Source organism: Rhineura floridana, chromosome 8 (assembly GCF_030035675.1).
Source record: "Rhineura floridana isolate rRhiFlo1 chromosome 8, rRhiFlo1.hap2, whole genome shotgun sequence".
Lineage (NCBI taxonomy): Eukaryota > Metazoa > Chordata > Lepidosauria > Squamata > Rhineuridae > Rhineura > Rhineura floridana.
The window spans coordinates 71758115-71774204 of record NC_084487.1 but is presented as its reverse complement, the minus strand read 5'-3'; the positions used below and the strand labels follow the sequence as shown (position 1 = coordinate 71774204).

The window sequence follows — 16090 nt, the reverse complement described above, 5'->3', positions numbered from 1 at the left end:
TGATTATCATCCAGTGAGTTGTCTCCCCATTGCCTTAGCATGAAGGACAGACAGGGCATCCAACATTCTTGGGTCTGTGTAAATATACCCATAGATCCCTCAAACAAATGAATCTGTACCATCAACAGCTTTGGATGAGGTGGTTGGGGGCAGAAATTGGATAGTACCAGTCCCTGACTAAGGTCTACAGCACACTCGCCATTTTCATCACAGATGACACTGCTGTTGCACTGCTGGAGCCAGAAGTAAATGCACAATGACTTACTCATCTTTCCAAATAAAAAATGAGAGGGAGGACAAGGAAGCAATGCATTGCCATGTACTTATATGCCCCAACAGAGGCAGTCTTCTGCAAGAGTGTGAAACATCCCTTCCTTCACTAAAAGAGATCATGAGAAAGACTGTATGGAGCTCTGACAAGTGACCTGCTCATTGTGTAGTCATCGCCAGAGATCATTCAGACAAGATCCATGTTCTTGATTTCACATCAGGAGTGGGGAGAGAAAATAACACAAAATATTTTTTAAAAAAGAGGTTGGCAGTGACTTCCTTATTAATTATGTAGAGCTACACAACTCTCCTCGTCAGAAGACAGACCCAAGATCTGGGGTGAATTAATCTCTGAAAGGGAACACAGAATTTGTTTGTCCTGACTTCTGAGCCAGAGGAGTTAAACCTGTCCTTGTCACTCTGCTATTTATAGACAAGAAAGCCTGTTTTACAGAGTTACCCATTACAGAACACACATGTAGGTTAAGATTTTTGGAAGTATCATGCACCTTTTCCCAATAATTTCCCCACACACCCACCACTCTGTTTACCTCTACAGTTCTTCGAGCTTCTTTGATCATAGATTCTAGGCCACCAAACACACTAGTAGTAGAGTTAGGTTGTTCTGCATCCGATTCGCTGTCGTCTGAATCATTCAGTTTAACCACAACTGACTTGTGCTTTGGAAGCTATAGAAATAGAATGTTAAATCATTTTGGGTGAGCAATATTGTACTTTAAGAATAGTGGTTTCTCTATTCTTTGAAAATAACAAAAGGAACAGCCAACCCACCTCCAATATACTTTTGATCAAGCTACTGAATTTGCACACACCAAATACTTAAGATTTTAAACATTAGTTTATGCCTTTCTTTGACAACATTTACGTAAAGCATGATATACCTTTATAAGCCAAGTAAAAATATTTAATTACCGTAATCACTGTTCGGGGGAGTCTTGGGACTCTAATTATCTTTGTGTTCTTTACACGACGTTGAGACACTGTATTAATACTGACTGCTGAAAGATTGCTTCTTGGCACTCCATGGGAATTATTGGGGAAAGGTGGTGAAGGTGGACCACTATTACTTGAGTTCTCCTAGTTTAAAAAACAACAAACATTAAGTCACTGATCAGAAAACCACCCAGGCTTTGCATTAAAACCATTGTCAAGGTTATTAAATATTTGAATCCACCAATGTTGCAAACATGTCATACATATGTAATTTGCTCACCCTGGGTGAGGGACCTGTTAAGTGCTACCAGTTTAGGAGATATCAATCTTTAATGACAGCAGATCTCATTGAGCCTGGAAATGGCCTTAATTTGACTAAAATGAGATCAACAGCAAGCAAAGTAATCACTGCTCAGATTTCAGCAATCTGAATGTCATAATCCTAATTATCCTATTAATTCTCCAACTAGAAGAAATAGGCAACATTCAGGTTACAGCAAATTTAACCCTCAACAAGAGCTTTAAGCTTCTTTTAAGGAAAAAACAGATTGCTTAGGAGCTGTCCATCACCTTCGTTGTCCAATTTTTGGCCTAAACTTTGTTTTTCCAAACTAAACTCTCTCACACACACTTCTGTTGTAATGTAAAGCATGATGTGCCAAGACTGACATCTAGTGGTTATATTCAGAAGTTATTAATTACCTCTGGTTTGAATGCTCGTTTGTTCGCTAGAGATTTAAGTAGCTCTTCTCGTAGTAACATCTCTTCCTCCTCCTCCTCATCTGCAAATGGGGGCTTTGGGGGCTGTTCTGGTTCTTCAGGTGGAAGTGGAGGAAGGGGTGGTAGAGGCTCCAGAGAAACACTTGAAATGCTTTCCACATACGATTGGTTACCTAGTGGCAAAGTCTTAAAAACATTGCAAACAAAAAGGGTAAAAAGCTTAGTTACTGCTTGACCATCCTAAATAGCATGCTAAGCACATCAGCTCAGACTCATGCTACACTTGAACACAGAAGATTAGCAACCCAAAAAAGCAAAACAAAGCAACTGAAAATGAAGATTTTTCAAGAGAAAAAATAATAAAGGATCTACCACATAACAGTAACTGATAGTTCTGAGTAAATATGTATCAGACTGCACTAAGCACCATTTGAGTTCAGTGGGACTTACTCCCAAATAAGCATATACAGATTGCAGTTTTAGTTCTTCAAATAACAGTAGAAGCTAACAAGAGACACAAACCTACACCACTCTAACAGTTTAGTAGTAACTAGCTGTAGGGAACTATCTCTCAGGAATATTTTTTTTTTACAATTCCAGTAAAAGAAAGAGATGGCACAGGATTTATTATTACTACTACTACCACCACCACCACCGCCATCTGCCCAGGTCCCATGGCGGGTCACAACAACATAAAATACATCATTATCATTTACTATAGTGTAAAACAAATTAGATTCACAGCTAGAGAGAGTCCTAAAAAATTATATATCAGGTGTTAAAAGCCAGGGTGAACCTCAGTGGGTATTGTTACTGCCACTAAACAGTAATAAGAGCAGGAACAAATATTTTTATCCAGCACAAATCTCATTTCAATAGATACCAGAATGGAGAACTTCCAAAATGGCCAGAAGGGGTGCACACAAAATATAAGCTCAGAGGAATGTACAGATAGGTTGGCTTGAGAATATTTCTAGTTTCACTTATTTCTACTTTAAAACTTCTACCTTGAAAAAAATCACTTACTGAAACCTGTGGCGCAAGAGGCAGTGCAGTTTGCAGAATGGCAGGAGGAAAGTATCCAGCAGGGCATTCAAAGTACGAAGGTTGTACTGGAGAAGATGCTACAAAGGATTGTAAAAAGCAAAAAAATGAAGGATTACATTAACATACACCAACTAGTATTTTATTATTATGATCTTATATGCTTCAATTCATGAAAATCATGATAAACACAATTAAGTAGAAATTTCTCTCATCACATAGTGCTGCTGCTCTTTCAATCCATAGAACTATGGGATCAGTCTAGGTGGCACTGAATTTTAACAAGATCATTCAAATGTCTCTCATGTAGTAGCCATAACAATAAGAAAGTGCATAAACCAAAATAGTAGTATGCAAGTTTAAAAATGGCTTCATCAAGAACATACCAGAAAAAAATGTTGTAAGCTACACATTAGGCAAGTTAACACTTACCAGGAGAATTGGTTTCACTTTCTGTGTCCATAGCAACTTCATCGTAATTATCATACTGATAGATCCCTCCTGCACTCTCAGTTGATTGCTTATCCAATGACCGTCTCAAGTCTTTATCTGAAGACTACACAGAAGAATTTTTTGTTGTTAACCTCACATTTATTTTTATTTGCTTTCTTAAAGGCTTGTAATGCTGCCACTGTTTTGCCTCAAATAGCTGCCCACTTGCAGGAAGAAAGGTCATAGCAAATATGGATCACCCATGGTTTTAAGGCAAACTGCTATGTGCTGGCTCTTTTTTTATGACAGCAGCTGTAGCTTCAATAAGGGACAGCAGCAGAAAAAACTACTTTTACAAGACAAACACTAAATTGTTTTTACAAATAGATACTAAACAATACAATTGCAGTAGAATCAAAATGATATAAATAGGCTCCTTTTTCAAAGCTACCAGATCATGCTGTAATCATTTTCAAGTGTGCGGGAAGGCAAACCTCTCAGCCATTTCCAAACCTGCAGAAAAGGAATAACGACTCCCTGGGTCATTACAACTGAAACTGCAGGTTCAGCATCAGCATATAGCTCAGGGCCTATCAAGGCTAATGCCAGCCACATTTTAAAAAAAGAAAAATCACCTAGCATTGGTCGAGGCAGCTACAGCTGCTGCAATCAAAATCATCCTCCTCTTCAATGCCCCTAGGCTGTCTCTGAGGTGAGGCCCAGAGGCAGTGGAGTGAAGGATGATGGTGGCAGCATTGCAAGAAAGGAGGACCCCAGCTAGAAACAGAGAAATGTCCCCACTATTCTGGGAGGATAGCAATCATTGGAAAGTGCACCAGGGAGCCCCAAGTTGTGCAGATGGCATTGCTTCTTCTCTGTTGCTGGCTGGCCACTGCTGTTTTCCCCCTCCTCCCCTAACAAACCACCAGCTGTGGTACTCTGACTGGGGACAGCAAAAGCAATGATGTGCAGCCAGCAGTGGTGGTGAAGCACTGCTCTGTAGCCCTCTAGGCTCCCCAATCCCTTTAAATGCCTTTCCCAAACACTTGATGGAACAGCAGGAAATAACATTTTAAAATGCCACAGGGCCTAAAGTAGCAGAGAAGGGGGCATTTCTGTTCTGCTGCTTCCTATAAGAACATAAGCAACAACTCCTTGTTCTCTGCCACCTAATGCTTGGGAACAGGGATAAGTCTGCAGAGGGCACCTTGTCCAGGGTCCCCTCAAACCCGGAACTGACCGTGTAGAGCAGCTTTTCCCAACCAGTGTACCTCCAGATATTGTTGGACCACAACTCCCATCAGCCTCAGCCAGCATTGCCAATGGTCAGGAAAGATGGGAGTTGTGGTCCAACAACATCTGGAGGCACACTGGTTGGAAAAGGCTGGTGTAGAGTGTCATCAGGTTTGTAAAGACATTTACATCTTCCAGTATGCTGAATCTAATATCTATCCAGTGGCATTTATTTCAATAGATTTTTTTAAAGTTATGACTGGACGCACAAACACTGGTTCAAAACCCCAGCAGTTTCCTATTCCCAATTTAAACCACATTTCTATGCAGAATAAGCCACAATAAGGTACACCAATATCTATTCTAAGGACTGAAATTGCTTAATGCCACATGATGTACCTTTTTTAAATTAAATTTAAAAATTACAAGAAGTGGACATATTTATTAATATACACGTTATAAGAAAACAATTATTTCTAGTAAGTTAAAGTTAAAATATTCAAAAAGATTGTACGTGATATCTAATGTTACTCTTATTCAGAACAGACCAACTGAAATCAATTGGTTTACTCCAAGTATGATTTAATTCGGTATTACCCTTAAGTGAAGTCTTACTTCTCTGTAATCATGACTGGAGAGGATTTATTTCTTATTTGAATACTGTAACTTAAAATTACAAAGTTCAGCAATTTCCAATATCTTAACCATAAGCCATAAAGTAGTATTTGGATTCCCAACAACTTGCTAACACTATATCTGCCACCACTAGCAAGTTCAATATGAGTGGTCTAACAGGAAGTTGCACTGTGTGAATTAAATAAAAACCTTCAAGTAGAACTATACTAGGGTTCAAATTAAGACTATTATTGGTAATTTCACAATTTTCATCCAAGATACGCAGCCAGAACACTTGACTTTGTTACAGGACCAAAGGGGGGTGGGGGAGGCCCAATCAGCATATCCTGCCACATATTCTAGCCAACAGATCTATTAGTATGAGCTACTGTTCAATCTAGCAAGTGTCATATGCCACCTGCAGACTACCTTATGCTGAGCTTCCTACAAACCAAAACACACTAGTGGGCCTTCGAAGACTAGTATAGATATAAAACCTGCTTTAATCTGAAAGAATGGATCCTAAATCCAGATTCCAAGTTATCTTGAATACTCCCTTAGGGTCTAACTGACACACCACAGGACCAGTAAACTCATGGCTGAAGTGAGACTTCAGTTCTCAGGTCCTAACTTAATCCTAACAGATTACTGTAGTGTCTACACAGACATAGAATCAATATACAAGTACTACTTACACTGTATGTTGAAGCCATATGCCATGGCTACAAATTTACCTTGCTTCTTGATCTTGCCTTTCCTCCAACCAACTTCATGAACCTATTATACTGTTCTTCTTGATTAGAAAGATCACGGATTTTTCTGATTTCTTCTTCCCTTTTTCTTCTTTCCTCCTCTTCCTCTTGTTTCCGTTGTTCCTCTTCCTTCTGACGCCTTTCTTGTTCCTTCTGTTGCTGCAGCTTTTTCCACACTTTTGTTTGCTGTTTCCTCAATGCTTGCTTAGCTTTAAATAAGTATTGATAAATTGCACTTAATTTCTCCAAAAATACAGAACAAATCTACAGAGAAAGTAGTCTGCCAAATATTAAACATTAAACATCTCAACTCTAAAACTCACTGCTCATCAATTTAATTATTTACCTGTAGTGCTGGTTTTTTTGGCCGAATGTGATTTTGTGCTTGTTTTGGCCTTTTGCTGTACAGTTTTTGTCTTTGTTAGTTTTTCCTTGCTTTCTTTCATCACTTGCTGCTCTTTTTGTTGCCACTTTTTACTGGCAGACTGAAGAGCTAGTAGCCTTAGCTGCAACTCTGACACTTCCTCCTCTTCATCAAGCAGTTTCTTTTGTGGGATGAAAAGGATAAACACATTTCATTTCTTCATTTATCACTGTATTATTTTTTTAAGTTGCCACTTTACACAACAGCGCACTAAGACTAAATTTGCAGTGCCCGATACAGAAGGATGGAATCCTACAACACACTTGCTCAGACACATGCCACATTAAACTCTGTGGGACTGACTTCAAAACAAACATGCACAGGATGGTGCTATAAGCATTATTTTGCAAGAATTAAAATTAAACACTTGGTTTTACAGGTGAAAAGCAAGTTACTTCCCTTACCTTCTCTACTGCAGCATCTGAAGAGCTAAGTTTTTGTTCTCCTTGCTCTTTTTCATCTACTGCTTAAAAAAATATAAAGAATAGCTTGTTCGAATATATCAACTTTTGGGCATATATATAATTCAGAATATACTGCAAAGTCTATATGCTCAGTTCTCATAATCTTATCACGGTGTAGAGTATATCTGCCATGAATGCAAAAACAAACACACATGCCTCTAAACTTCTGTCTTCTTTTCTTGTTTTATTTTTACATTGCACATCGGTGTACTCCAGACTAAGGAAAAATCATGCTCTTCTACTAATTTCTGTGATCCAGCCTCGTGTCCTAGAAGCTTCAGCATCATAGTGCAACAGGAACTCAGGAAGAAATCTCCAGACTCATTCACTCACTGCCCTCCCCTTTCAGTCCCAGAATCAGTAAACTAAAGACCCAATTCTGTGTATCAATACTTCAGATTACAAACTACTTACTGTTACAGTCATGTCCACGCTAGTATGGAAAAGAATGCCTGCAATACCTTCAACAGTATTTCCAAGAATAGAAACATAGGAAAACAGATTACCCCATCATCAAAACAGGACATGTCAGAGGATACTATTCTAGTCTCCTCTACGATTACAAAAAGCATTCTAGATGCAATTTGCTCAATTTCCCAGGAAAACAATGGTCAAGGAACAGGAAGAAAGCTCAGGCCAAATGAGGACATGCCACTCCCACACTTGCGATTTTTATGATGTATCTAATATATATTTAGATCATATTTTGATCCTCTTTTTATTGTTGCCTGCCTTTACTTGAGCAATATTCTGTTAGAAAGATGGAACACAAATATTCTTAATAAATAATAAAATGTCACATGTTCAAAATATCATTGTATACTAATAGCAAAAGTTAAATAAAAATATGTAATCTGTGCTAACAATGTTACAATGGGTCTAAAAATGCCGGTTACTCTGTTACAAGCAAAAGCATTTTAAAAAGGAAACAAAGGTTTTGTTCTCTAACCATGTGTTTATTACAAATAAAGAACAGTTACCTTGACTGGATTCCAATAATTCAGGTTTTTGCAACTGTTGCTTTACTCCCTCTTTCACTTTCTTCAATTTGCTCCTCTCAGCTAGGGTTGGCAATTTTTGCCTGAGAGGCTTCAGTTCAAATGCCTGAAAGCTTAACACTTTTTTCTTCTCCTCAGGAGACACTTCATTTACAGCATCCTTTGTAATACTGACATCTTCTGTAGATATTTGGTCCTCAGGACTGGCTGTTTCATCATTACCTTGCTGAGCAGTTTCTTCTTTGTTATTCAGAGCCTGCTTCTCATCTTTATTAATATATTCAAGTTCTAGTTGAATTTGCTTATATTTCAACAACAGATCCTCAAAACTCTCTTCAACAGAGTTATCATTTTTAGAAGAATAGTTCTGCTTCCTAGATGGAGATTTTCCAAAGCTTTTGGCTAATTTATTATTAAGAAAATTGTCTAGAACACACTTGTCACTTACACCACTAAAAAGAAGCTATCAACAACATAAAGCCGCTGAAATTTAATTTTCTCTCCCAGGTGATTTTACTTTAACCTTATACTAAAATATGTTACAAAATCTTTCATTCCAAGCAGTAATTCAATCACGATTTAACATGCAAGACACAAAACACCCAACTTCCATGTTTACTCACACAATACTTTCTCACAAGATCCTGCAGTAAATGAAGCTGCATTCACTTTCCACTTCACAAGCATCCAAGGCTCAGCACTGCAACCAACTGTAAGAGATTCCCTGACCTCAATGAATACATTGCACAACCAGTTTGGTTTTTTCCCTCCTGGGACACGTCTGCTCTTACTGCATCCGTGCCAACTGATTTTTTTCCAAAGTCTATTTCAGCAAATTCTTAAATGTAAGCAGCAGACAATTAATTTTGGATACAATCCATGGTGTTTTAAATTATTGGCCTCTTTCATATTTAAATAAGCTGGTGCAAGCTCTATCAAAGTTTTAGGGGTTTAAAAAACTTAGTTTTATTAACTCTGATACTTTGCTTGTAGCCCATCACAGCCTAGGGAGAGAACCCACCCTTATTTATGAAACAGATATCCCTAAAGCTGTGTGTACTCTGAACTAGAAATAATTGTGTCAAGATAATCCAAATTTTGCACCAGAAAACGCTCAATTTGTTACCTGTGTAAAATTAATCAGATTTGTACATATACCTCTTATTTTTATACTTTGTTCTACTATTGCTCTTTCTGCATAAATGCTGGTTCTCCCTAGACATAGGAATAGGCAGCAGCTGTTACAGCAGTGCAGGTATAGCAGCCCACCGCTAACCAATTTAAGTCTTGTTATCACAGGGTTCTGATTTCAGTAGACATTGCCTACGCATTTTCAAACACAGCTTCACAACTATACGAGCTAGAAAGTTGTGGGGGGGGGTTAAAAATGAAATGTCAGTATGCTCAGGAAGCACAATTCTGTGGCCCATGCCCCATTCTGTGTGATTTCTTTGTTCCCCTCAGAACTATACAATGCATACAGGCCTTCAATGCCTTAGCTGCCTATGCAGACCTTCATTTCTGTAACTTTTTTGAATAACTGTCTATGTGATAAGAAAGCATCCCAAAATATATTTGAACAGAAACTGAAGGCATTTCAGAAACAGCAGCTTACTGATGTGTTAAACCAGCAATGCAGACTGCAGCTGATAGGAGTTGTAGTCTAAAACAAAAGCACCAGGTTGGGAAAGGCTGACGTAAAAGAAAAATCATACAGCAGCCATGGGGGGTGGGGGTGGAGCTGGCCAAAACACTCCTGCACTGAGCCACTCATAAGCTCGCATAGCAACATGTCAAATTCCGCTTGTAGTGATACAGTTACATGAACTGACTGGAAGGCAGCACTGACTTTTTTTTTCTTCTGCACTTATTTTCTCCAGTTAGCTCAAGGCAGAATACATGGGGTTATCCTCTGGTCTAAACAGGGATTCAAACCCAGGTATCAACACTGACAACTTTAAAACTATAAAACTGGGAGATGGGTAAAAATGTATGGTGACAGCAACTGAGAAGCTTCTGTTATTCTAGTCACTTTTTAAATAATTCCACCCTGAACAAAGACAACACATGGGTTAATTGCAACACACAGTCCATGCAGAACAAGCTAAGCCGTTCTTAGTATGCTTCCACAGTGTGCCTTTTTATTCTTAAGCAAAACCAAAACTAGTTAACAGGATAAGAACCTAGCCAAACTCTAAACACAACCTGGACAATGTGCAACAAAAGAATAAGACTCTACTACAGAGGTTCCCAAACTGTGACTCATGAGCCTCATTCAGGTGGTCCATGGCAAGTCCACATTAAAAAGATTATACTTGTATTGCTTATTTTCTATATTATATTTTATTGTATTACAATTTGAATTCTATGAAATATTAAAAACCATACAGCATCTAGCACAGTGCATTTACAATTGCTGCAACAAACAGACAAATCATTAAGTGGTCCATGGGAAAACCACCACTCTAGTAGTTAAAACGAAGTTCAGAGATTATAAAGTTACTTGCTCAAATAATAAATGCCTAAGATATTAATCATTGCTGGAATTCCTGGCAATGCTAAGTTAGTCAGTCAACATAAGAGTCCTTGAATACATTTTTACATTTAATGATAAACGTAAGCAATATCTAGCTGCTATTATCTAACTCCAACTCTGACAAGATACTTATTCGTGTTTGCAATAACAAAATAATTGTACATTCAATTCTGTATCTTACTCTCTAGGAAGCTTGCAATAATTGTGGCCCTAGTTGTGTCAGTCACAGTACAATCCTATACTTACTTAGCTACTGTCCACGTACGTAACCTGTAACATTTTACTATTATATTTATTCATCTATTTTGGCATCTATATCCTATCATTCTAGGGTAAATCATACTCAATGTAGCTTTCAAATAAGAGTAACATTTTTAAAATCCTCAACTAGAGAGGTGAAGATTTTGGGAGGGTTTAGCTCCCTACACCACCATTTTCCCAACAGAAAAATTGGACACTTGAAGGACTACTCAAAAACTCCTATGAAATATTGTCTCTTTCAAATGTGACACAAATCTTAAGCCCTGGTTTTATTCACTCAAAATCTATACTATGAAGATTGTTATGTACGGCTATCTATAGCATTAGAAAATTACAAATCCTGTGTATACTGTAACACTCAATTCCAAGAAGCATTTCTGGACCTAGATGCACTGCCATCTTCATAAGAGGAGCATACAATACATTCAGTGCTTGTGAATATCCCCATGCCTCCTTCTGGTGTATTTTGGCTTTTATCAGCTTCTGTTGATAAACCAGCTGTAGCCTGGCCACAGTTACCCATGCTCTAATCAGATCCCATTTAGATTATTACAATTGCCCCATTTTATGTGGGACAGTCTTTGAAAATGGGACTGGAAACTGTAGTTGGTCTAAAACAGGACAGTGAGATTTTTGGGACTGGGACATGTGGCTATTTTATGTCAGTGCTTTATCAGTTGCACTGACTCCCAATCAATTTCTGGGTCCAAAGAGCTGGTTTCAAGTGTGAAACCAGGCATGGGGAACTTGTGGCCCTCCAAATGTTTTTGGAGTCCAACACCCAGCAGCCCCAGCCATGACCAATGGTCAGGGATGGTGACCAAAGGTTCCCCATCCCTCTTTAAACTGTTAGCAGCCTGGGATCAGGATACCTAAAAGATCATCTCCCCCTATATACCTATCTGAACCATGAGATCCCTTTCAGAAGCCCTGCTCCAGATATCCCCACTAAGTGAATTTAGGCAGGTAGCAACCAAGGTGACGCCCTTCTTCATAATGGCATCCAAGTTGTAGAATGTCCTCTTCGGAGAGGCTCACCTAGCACAGTCTTTGTTGTTATTCTGGCACAAAGTACCAGGTAAATACACTTTTATTCCTCTGCACTTTTAAAAACAAAACCTGTGATGCTACTACTTACGTGTTGTGAATTTTTACTTTTTTCTAGTCATCTGGTTTTAAGCTTGTCTTTATTGGAAATTTTTAGACCATGTGCTGTTATGATACTGTTACCTGACCATACTGTATTTATATTGTATTTTTAAAATCATTTTATGTTTGCGAGCCACCCAGAGGTCAATGTCACCAGGCAGCTTATATAAACTCCACCATTTTATGTCCTTTCACTGGGCTCTCCCCTGTGGTTTACCTTTTCACTTATCCTCTCAAACAATTACAACACAAAATAACCCTACTATATAATAGCATAATCCTATGCATGTCATCTTAGATATTAAGCCTCAATGGATTCAATGGGACTTACTCTCAGGAATGCAACCTAATGCATTTATACTTTTGAGGCTGCAATCCTACAAGTAGGGTCCAATAATCAGAACGGGTATTGTTTCTAAGTAAGCATGCTTTGTAAGCTTTATGAACATGCTAAATTTATTTTTAATAGTACCTTGTTTAATGGTACTAGTTGAACATATATCAAATTATTAACAATCCCAGAACTGAATATATTTCAATTCTACCCAAAATTTGCAAAAGGGGAGGGGGCATGAATGTTTTCCCCCCATGACTTCAAAACTTACAGGAAATTTACATTTCTCATCATAACATAAAGACAAAATTAAAAATAACATTCCCTATGTTGTTAAGACACTTTAAACAAACTTTGGTTAGGATATTCTCTACCAACCTCAGTTACACAACTCGGGACACTAAAGGCCTGTTTTAGAACTGTATGGCTAACAAGTTTGCCTAAATGTAGAAAACAAACTCCTTAGTGTTTTAGGTCTCTCAGGCACCACATCTGACACAAAAAGATGACACAGTCTTTTCTGATCACATCCCTACGGATTATTAACGTCTCTTAAAATCCTTCCAAGCAAGGTAATATCCAAGACCACGTTCCTCCCTTCTGCAAAGCCTCCTTAAAAAAAAACACATCAGCAACAACTCTACATTCAGTTCCTCCATTACACGGAAAGGCCTTAGCTCCTTTGCCCTTTTGTGCTGTCGTCACTATAGCCTCCGCCCAGCCCAGAGCAACCAAAACCGGGCGAGAGGCCTCCTCCAGGACCACAGCTTCACCCTGGCCAAACTCTATAAACAGTTTAGAGACCCAGGCAGACAAGCACAGACATGCCACTCGCACACAACCCAGCCGCCCCCAATTCCCTGAGATAAAGCAGCAGCAGATACAGAAAGAGGCGAAAGCTCTTTATGGCAAGGATACATTTCCGAGGGGAGGGCTCCCTCCAGCCCTGGTTCCCACTGTACCCGCTCCCCCCTCCCCCCGGGGGCCTTCCCGTGGGGTTGCCGCCTCGGCTCCTGCCCCAGCGGCCCCCTCCCCGGTAGGCCCTGCCTCGAAAGCGAAACCGGTCCAGCGCGTTGTGGCTGCGCTCCCAAAACGAGAGCCTGGGGCCGGAGTCGGGGTGCGAGCCGGGCGGCAGCCGTGGACAGGAAGAGGGGGGAGGCGGCTGTGGCGGGTGCGGCCGGAAAGGCTCCTTGAGCCGGTACCCTCCGCCTTCGCGGCCATGGAGGTGTCCGAGCTCAGGGGGAGGCTGGTGGCGCAAGTGAGCGAAGCGGCGAGACGAGGAGAGGAGGCTGCTCCGCAGGTCGGGAGGCGGCCTACGCCTGGCATATAGACCCTTGGTGGTAGTGGTTGTGCCGCCGCCGCCGCCGCCATTTCTGTTGCTGGGCTCTGGAGGCCCGTCATTATTGTCGTCGTCGCTAATTTCTCCGTCCTCCAGCTCCCCTTCCTCTCTTGGAGAGAGGTCGCTTGAGGCCGCCGCTTTTTCCTCAGCCGCAGGAGCCGCCATAGGGGTTACTCAGCACTAACTAGGCTACAAGCGCAGCAGGAAGCTGCTCAAGCTGATCAGCCCACAGCCACTTGCGAGCGCACTAGTCAGTTTCGGTTCTTTTCGAAGCGCTGCGGCCACCCAGTCAGACCCCAAACGTGTACGCGCAACACCACCCTTCCCCTTCTCTCGCACAACTCTCGCGAGATCTGGCGTCGACTTCCCTTCTTCCCTTCTTTGCTCAAAGAGGGGGCAACGAAACATCACAAAGGAAAAGAAGCGTCGAACGGCATGATGGGAATTGTAGTCCCCCACTGGTTGGCGATTGCCCAAGGAGGGTCTGTCCAGCCGCCACAAGAGAAAGATATAGCGGCAAGGCATAATAACGGTCCCATAACAGCACCGGTAGTTTCTGCTGTAGAAGATTAAATGAAAGGCCTGATGATTTCCGGTAGAGCAGCCATTTCAGTGGATGTAAGCCGACTCCTTTTGGATGTTGAAGATACAAAGCAGGATCGTCCTCAGCTTTGCCGGGTGGGTGTTAATAACGCTCATAAGGAATTCACTGCCATGAGATGTGGTTGATAACCATCCGCTTAGATGGTTTAGTTTAGGACATTAGACAGATTCATGGAGGTTAAGGCTCTCTACGGCTACTTAGTTGTGGTAGCTCTGTGTTGCTTCCAGGATCGGGAGATACCTTTCCTCTCAATTCCAGTCACTGGGAAACAACAACAGAAGAGTGCTATTGCCCTCGTGTCTTACTTGTGAGTTTGCCCATCTGGTTGGCCATTCTGAGAAATGGGATGCTGGACTACATAGGGCTTTGATGTAATCCAACAGGCCAAGAGCTTTTTTAGTGTACAGTTGGAGACAAAATGTAGAATTGGGAAAAACATTGTGTAGATGGAAAGTTGATAGTATGCAGTTTGAAAAATGGGAGAGGGTAATTAGACATATTAGGTGTATGTGTTTATTAAGCAGTAAATGACAGGCAATGGCAGGGACAGCATGTACACAATTTATATAAGGATAAAATGCACTTAGTTTCCATACGTCAGACCATATTAAAACACCTTCTTGGCCAGAACCTCCTCTTCTTCACATTCATCTCTGGGCACATAATACCTTGCTGCACCATTGTAAATACCCGTAAAGTACTCCTGGTTTTGCACCTGTTAGTTACTGAACTAAGGCAGATTCGTAAATGAATTGCCACTGTATAGTAGATGAAAACCACTGACTCCTGTGGAGAAACTGATCGAGAGTGTGAGCAAGAAGCAAAGCACACTTTGTTTGTTTGGTTCTTGTTTTCTTTTTTAGTGGGGTGTCTGACAGGGAATTTGTGCAGTTGGAAAATCTGCTTTTAAAAAAAAACATACAGCAAAGCTCTTTGTATGTCTAGAGTAAGGTATTCCAGAGAAATTATTGTCGTTCTCCAGAGATGCTCCAAATAGAGAAGTTCTGAACTTCTAATTTTTTAAAAGGTGTATGGGGTATTCTGGAATAATTAAAAAGGCATCATCTTTCAAGCTAAGAGACTTTTGTGTAGCTCATTCTCTCAATGCCTTAATGTGAATTTTGGCACTTTTTGTAAGTGACAGCACAGCTATGTTTGCCTTTTGTCATTTTCCAAACACACACAAAATTGCCCTATACTTCGGTTATGCAAGCCGAGAGGCTACAAGACAGGGCAGAAACCCTTTTATGCCGCTATTACATGAGATATGCTAGTGCAGCTGTGTAGATGAGAGGTGTTACGTGTCCAGAGTTCTCATGTCCAGAAGGTGGGAAGACTGCCTGTTCCAGATGGAGTTGCTCTTTCCTTGAAGGAGCAGGTCTGCAGCCTGGGGGTAACTCCTTGATCCAACACTGTCAACTGCAGGTTTAGGTGGCCTCAGTGGCTAGGAGTGCTGTTTTCTAGCTCCAGCATTTTCACCACCTTCAGCCCCTTTTGGACAGAGAAGACTTGGCCACATTACTCCATGCTCTAGTAACATCCAGACTGGATTATTGAAATACACTCTACGTGGGGCTGCCCTTGAAGATGATTCAGAAACTTCAAGTGGTCCAAAATGCAGCAGCCAGATTACTGGCTGGGGTTCCCTTTAGATCTCATATAACCCCTGTTTTAAAACAGCTGCATTGGTTGCCAGTCTGTTTCCAGGCCAAATTGAAGGTGTACATGTTAGTGTTTAAAGCCCTAAATGACTTGGGTCCCAAATATCTGAAAGACTGCCTTCTTCCCTACAGACCCTCTCGTGTATTGAGATCAACAGAGGGGACCCTTTTAGCAGTTCTGCCACCCCCGGAAGTTCAGAGGGGGTGGCCTAGGAGAGGGCATTCTTTGTGGCAGCCTCTAAGCTGTGGGACTGTCTCCCCACCAAGGTGCACAACTTTCAGCAAGTGCTTAAGACACAC

The 16090-nt window shown here is 40.7% G+C and overlaps 2 protein-coding genes across 7 annotated transcripts in view; one reads left to right on the top strand and one right to left on the bottom strand.

The window, feature by feature from the left end:
* Positions 1–13947, bottom strand: part of ZFC3H1 (zinc finger C3H1-type containing) — a 55942-nt gene extending 41995 nt beyond the window's left edge. For 3 of the 5 annotated variants that reach the window (XR_009764447.1, XR_009764446.1, XM_061639733.1), the window contains exons 1-10: positions 13105–13945; positions 7889–8308; positions 6849–6910; positions 6367–6565; positions 6003–6229; positions 3421–3544; positions 2971–3068; positions 1927–2130; positions 1204–1368; positions 822–959 (exon numbers count right to left, since the gene is read on the bottom strand). Coding sequence is in view for 3 of the 5 variants with exons in the window: in XM_061639733.1 (XP_061495717.1) it covers positions 822–959; positions 1204–1368; positions 1927–2130; positions 2971–3068; positions 3421–3544; positions 6003–6229; positions 6367–6565; positions 6849–6910; positions 7889–8308; positions 13105–13690 (2223 nt within the window). In the remaining 2 variants the exon portion in view is untranslated. Of the gene's footprint in view, positions 1–821; positions 960–1203; positions 1369–1926; positions 2131–2970; positions 3069–3420; positions 3545–6002; positions 6230–6366; positions 6566–6848; positions 6911–7888; positions 8309–13104 lie in introns of all 5 variants that reach the window. The other 2 variants (XM_061639735.1, XM_061639734.1) reach the window with 2 other exon arrangements.
* The window catches only part of TMEM19 (transmembrane protein 19), a 48871-nt gene continuing 45893 nt past the window's right edge, over positions 13113–16090 (top strand). Inside the window, exon 1 of one of the 2 annotated variants that reach the window (XM_061639736.1) lies at positions 13113–14203. In XM_061639736.1, the coding sequence (XP_061495720.1) occupies positions 14099–14203 (105 nt within the window). In that variant the 5' untranslated portion in view covers positions 13113–14098. The remainder of the gene's footprint in view (positions 14204–16090) is intronic. The other variant, XM_061639739.1, reaches the window with a different exon arrangement.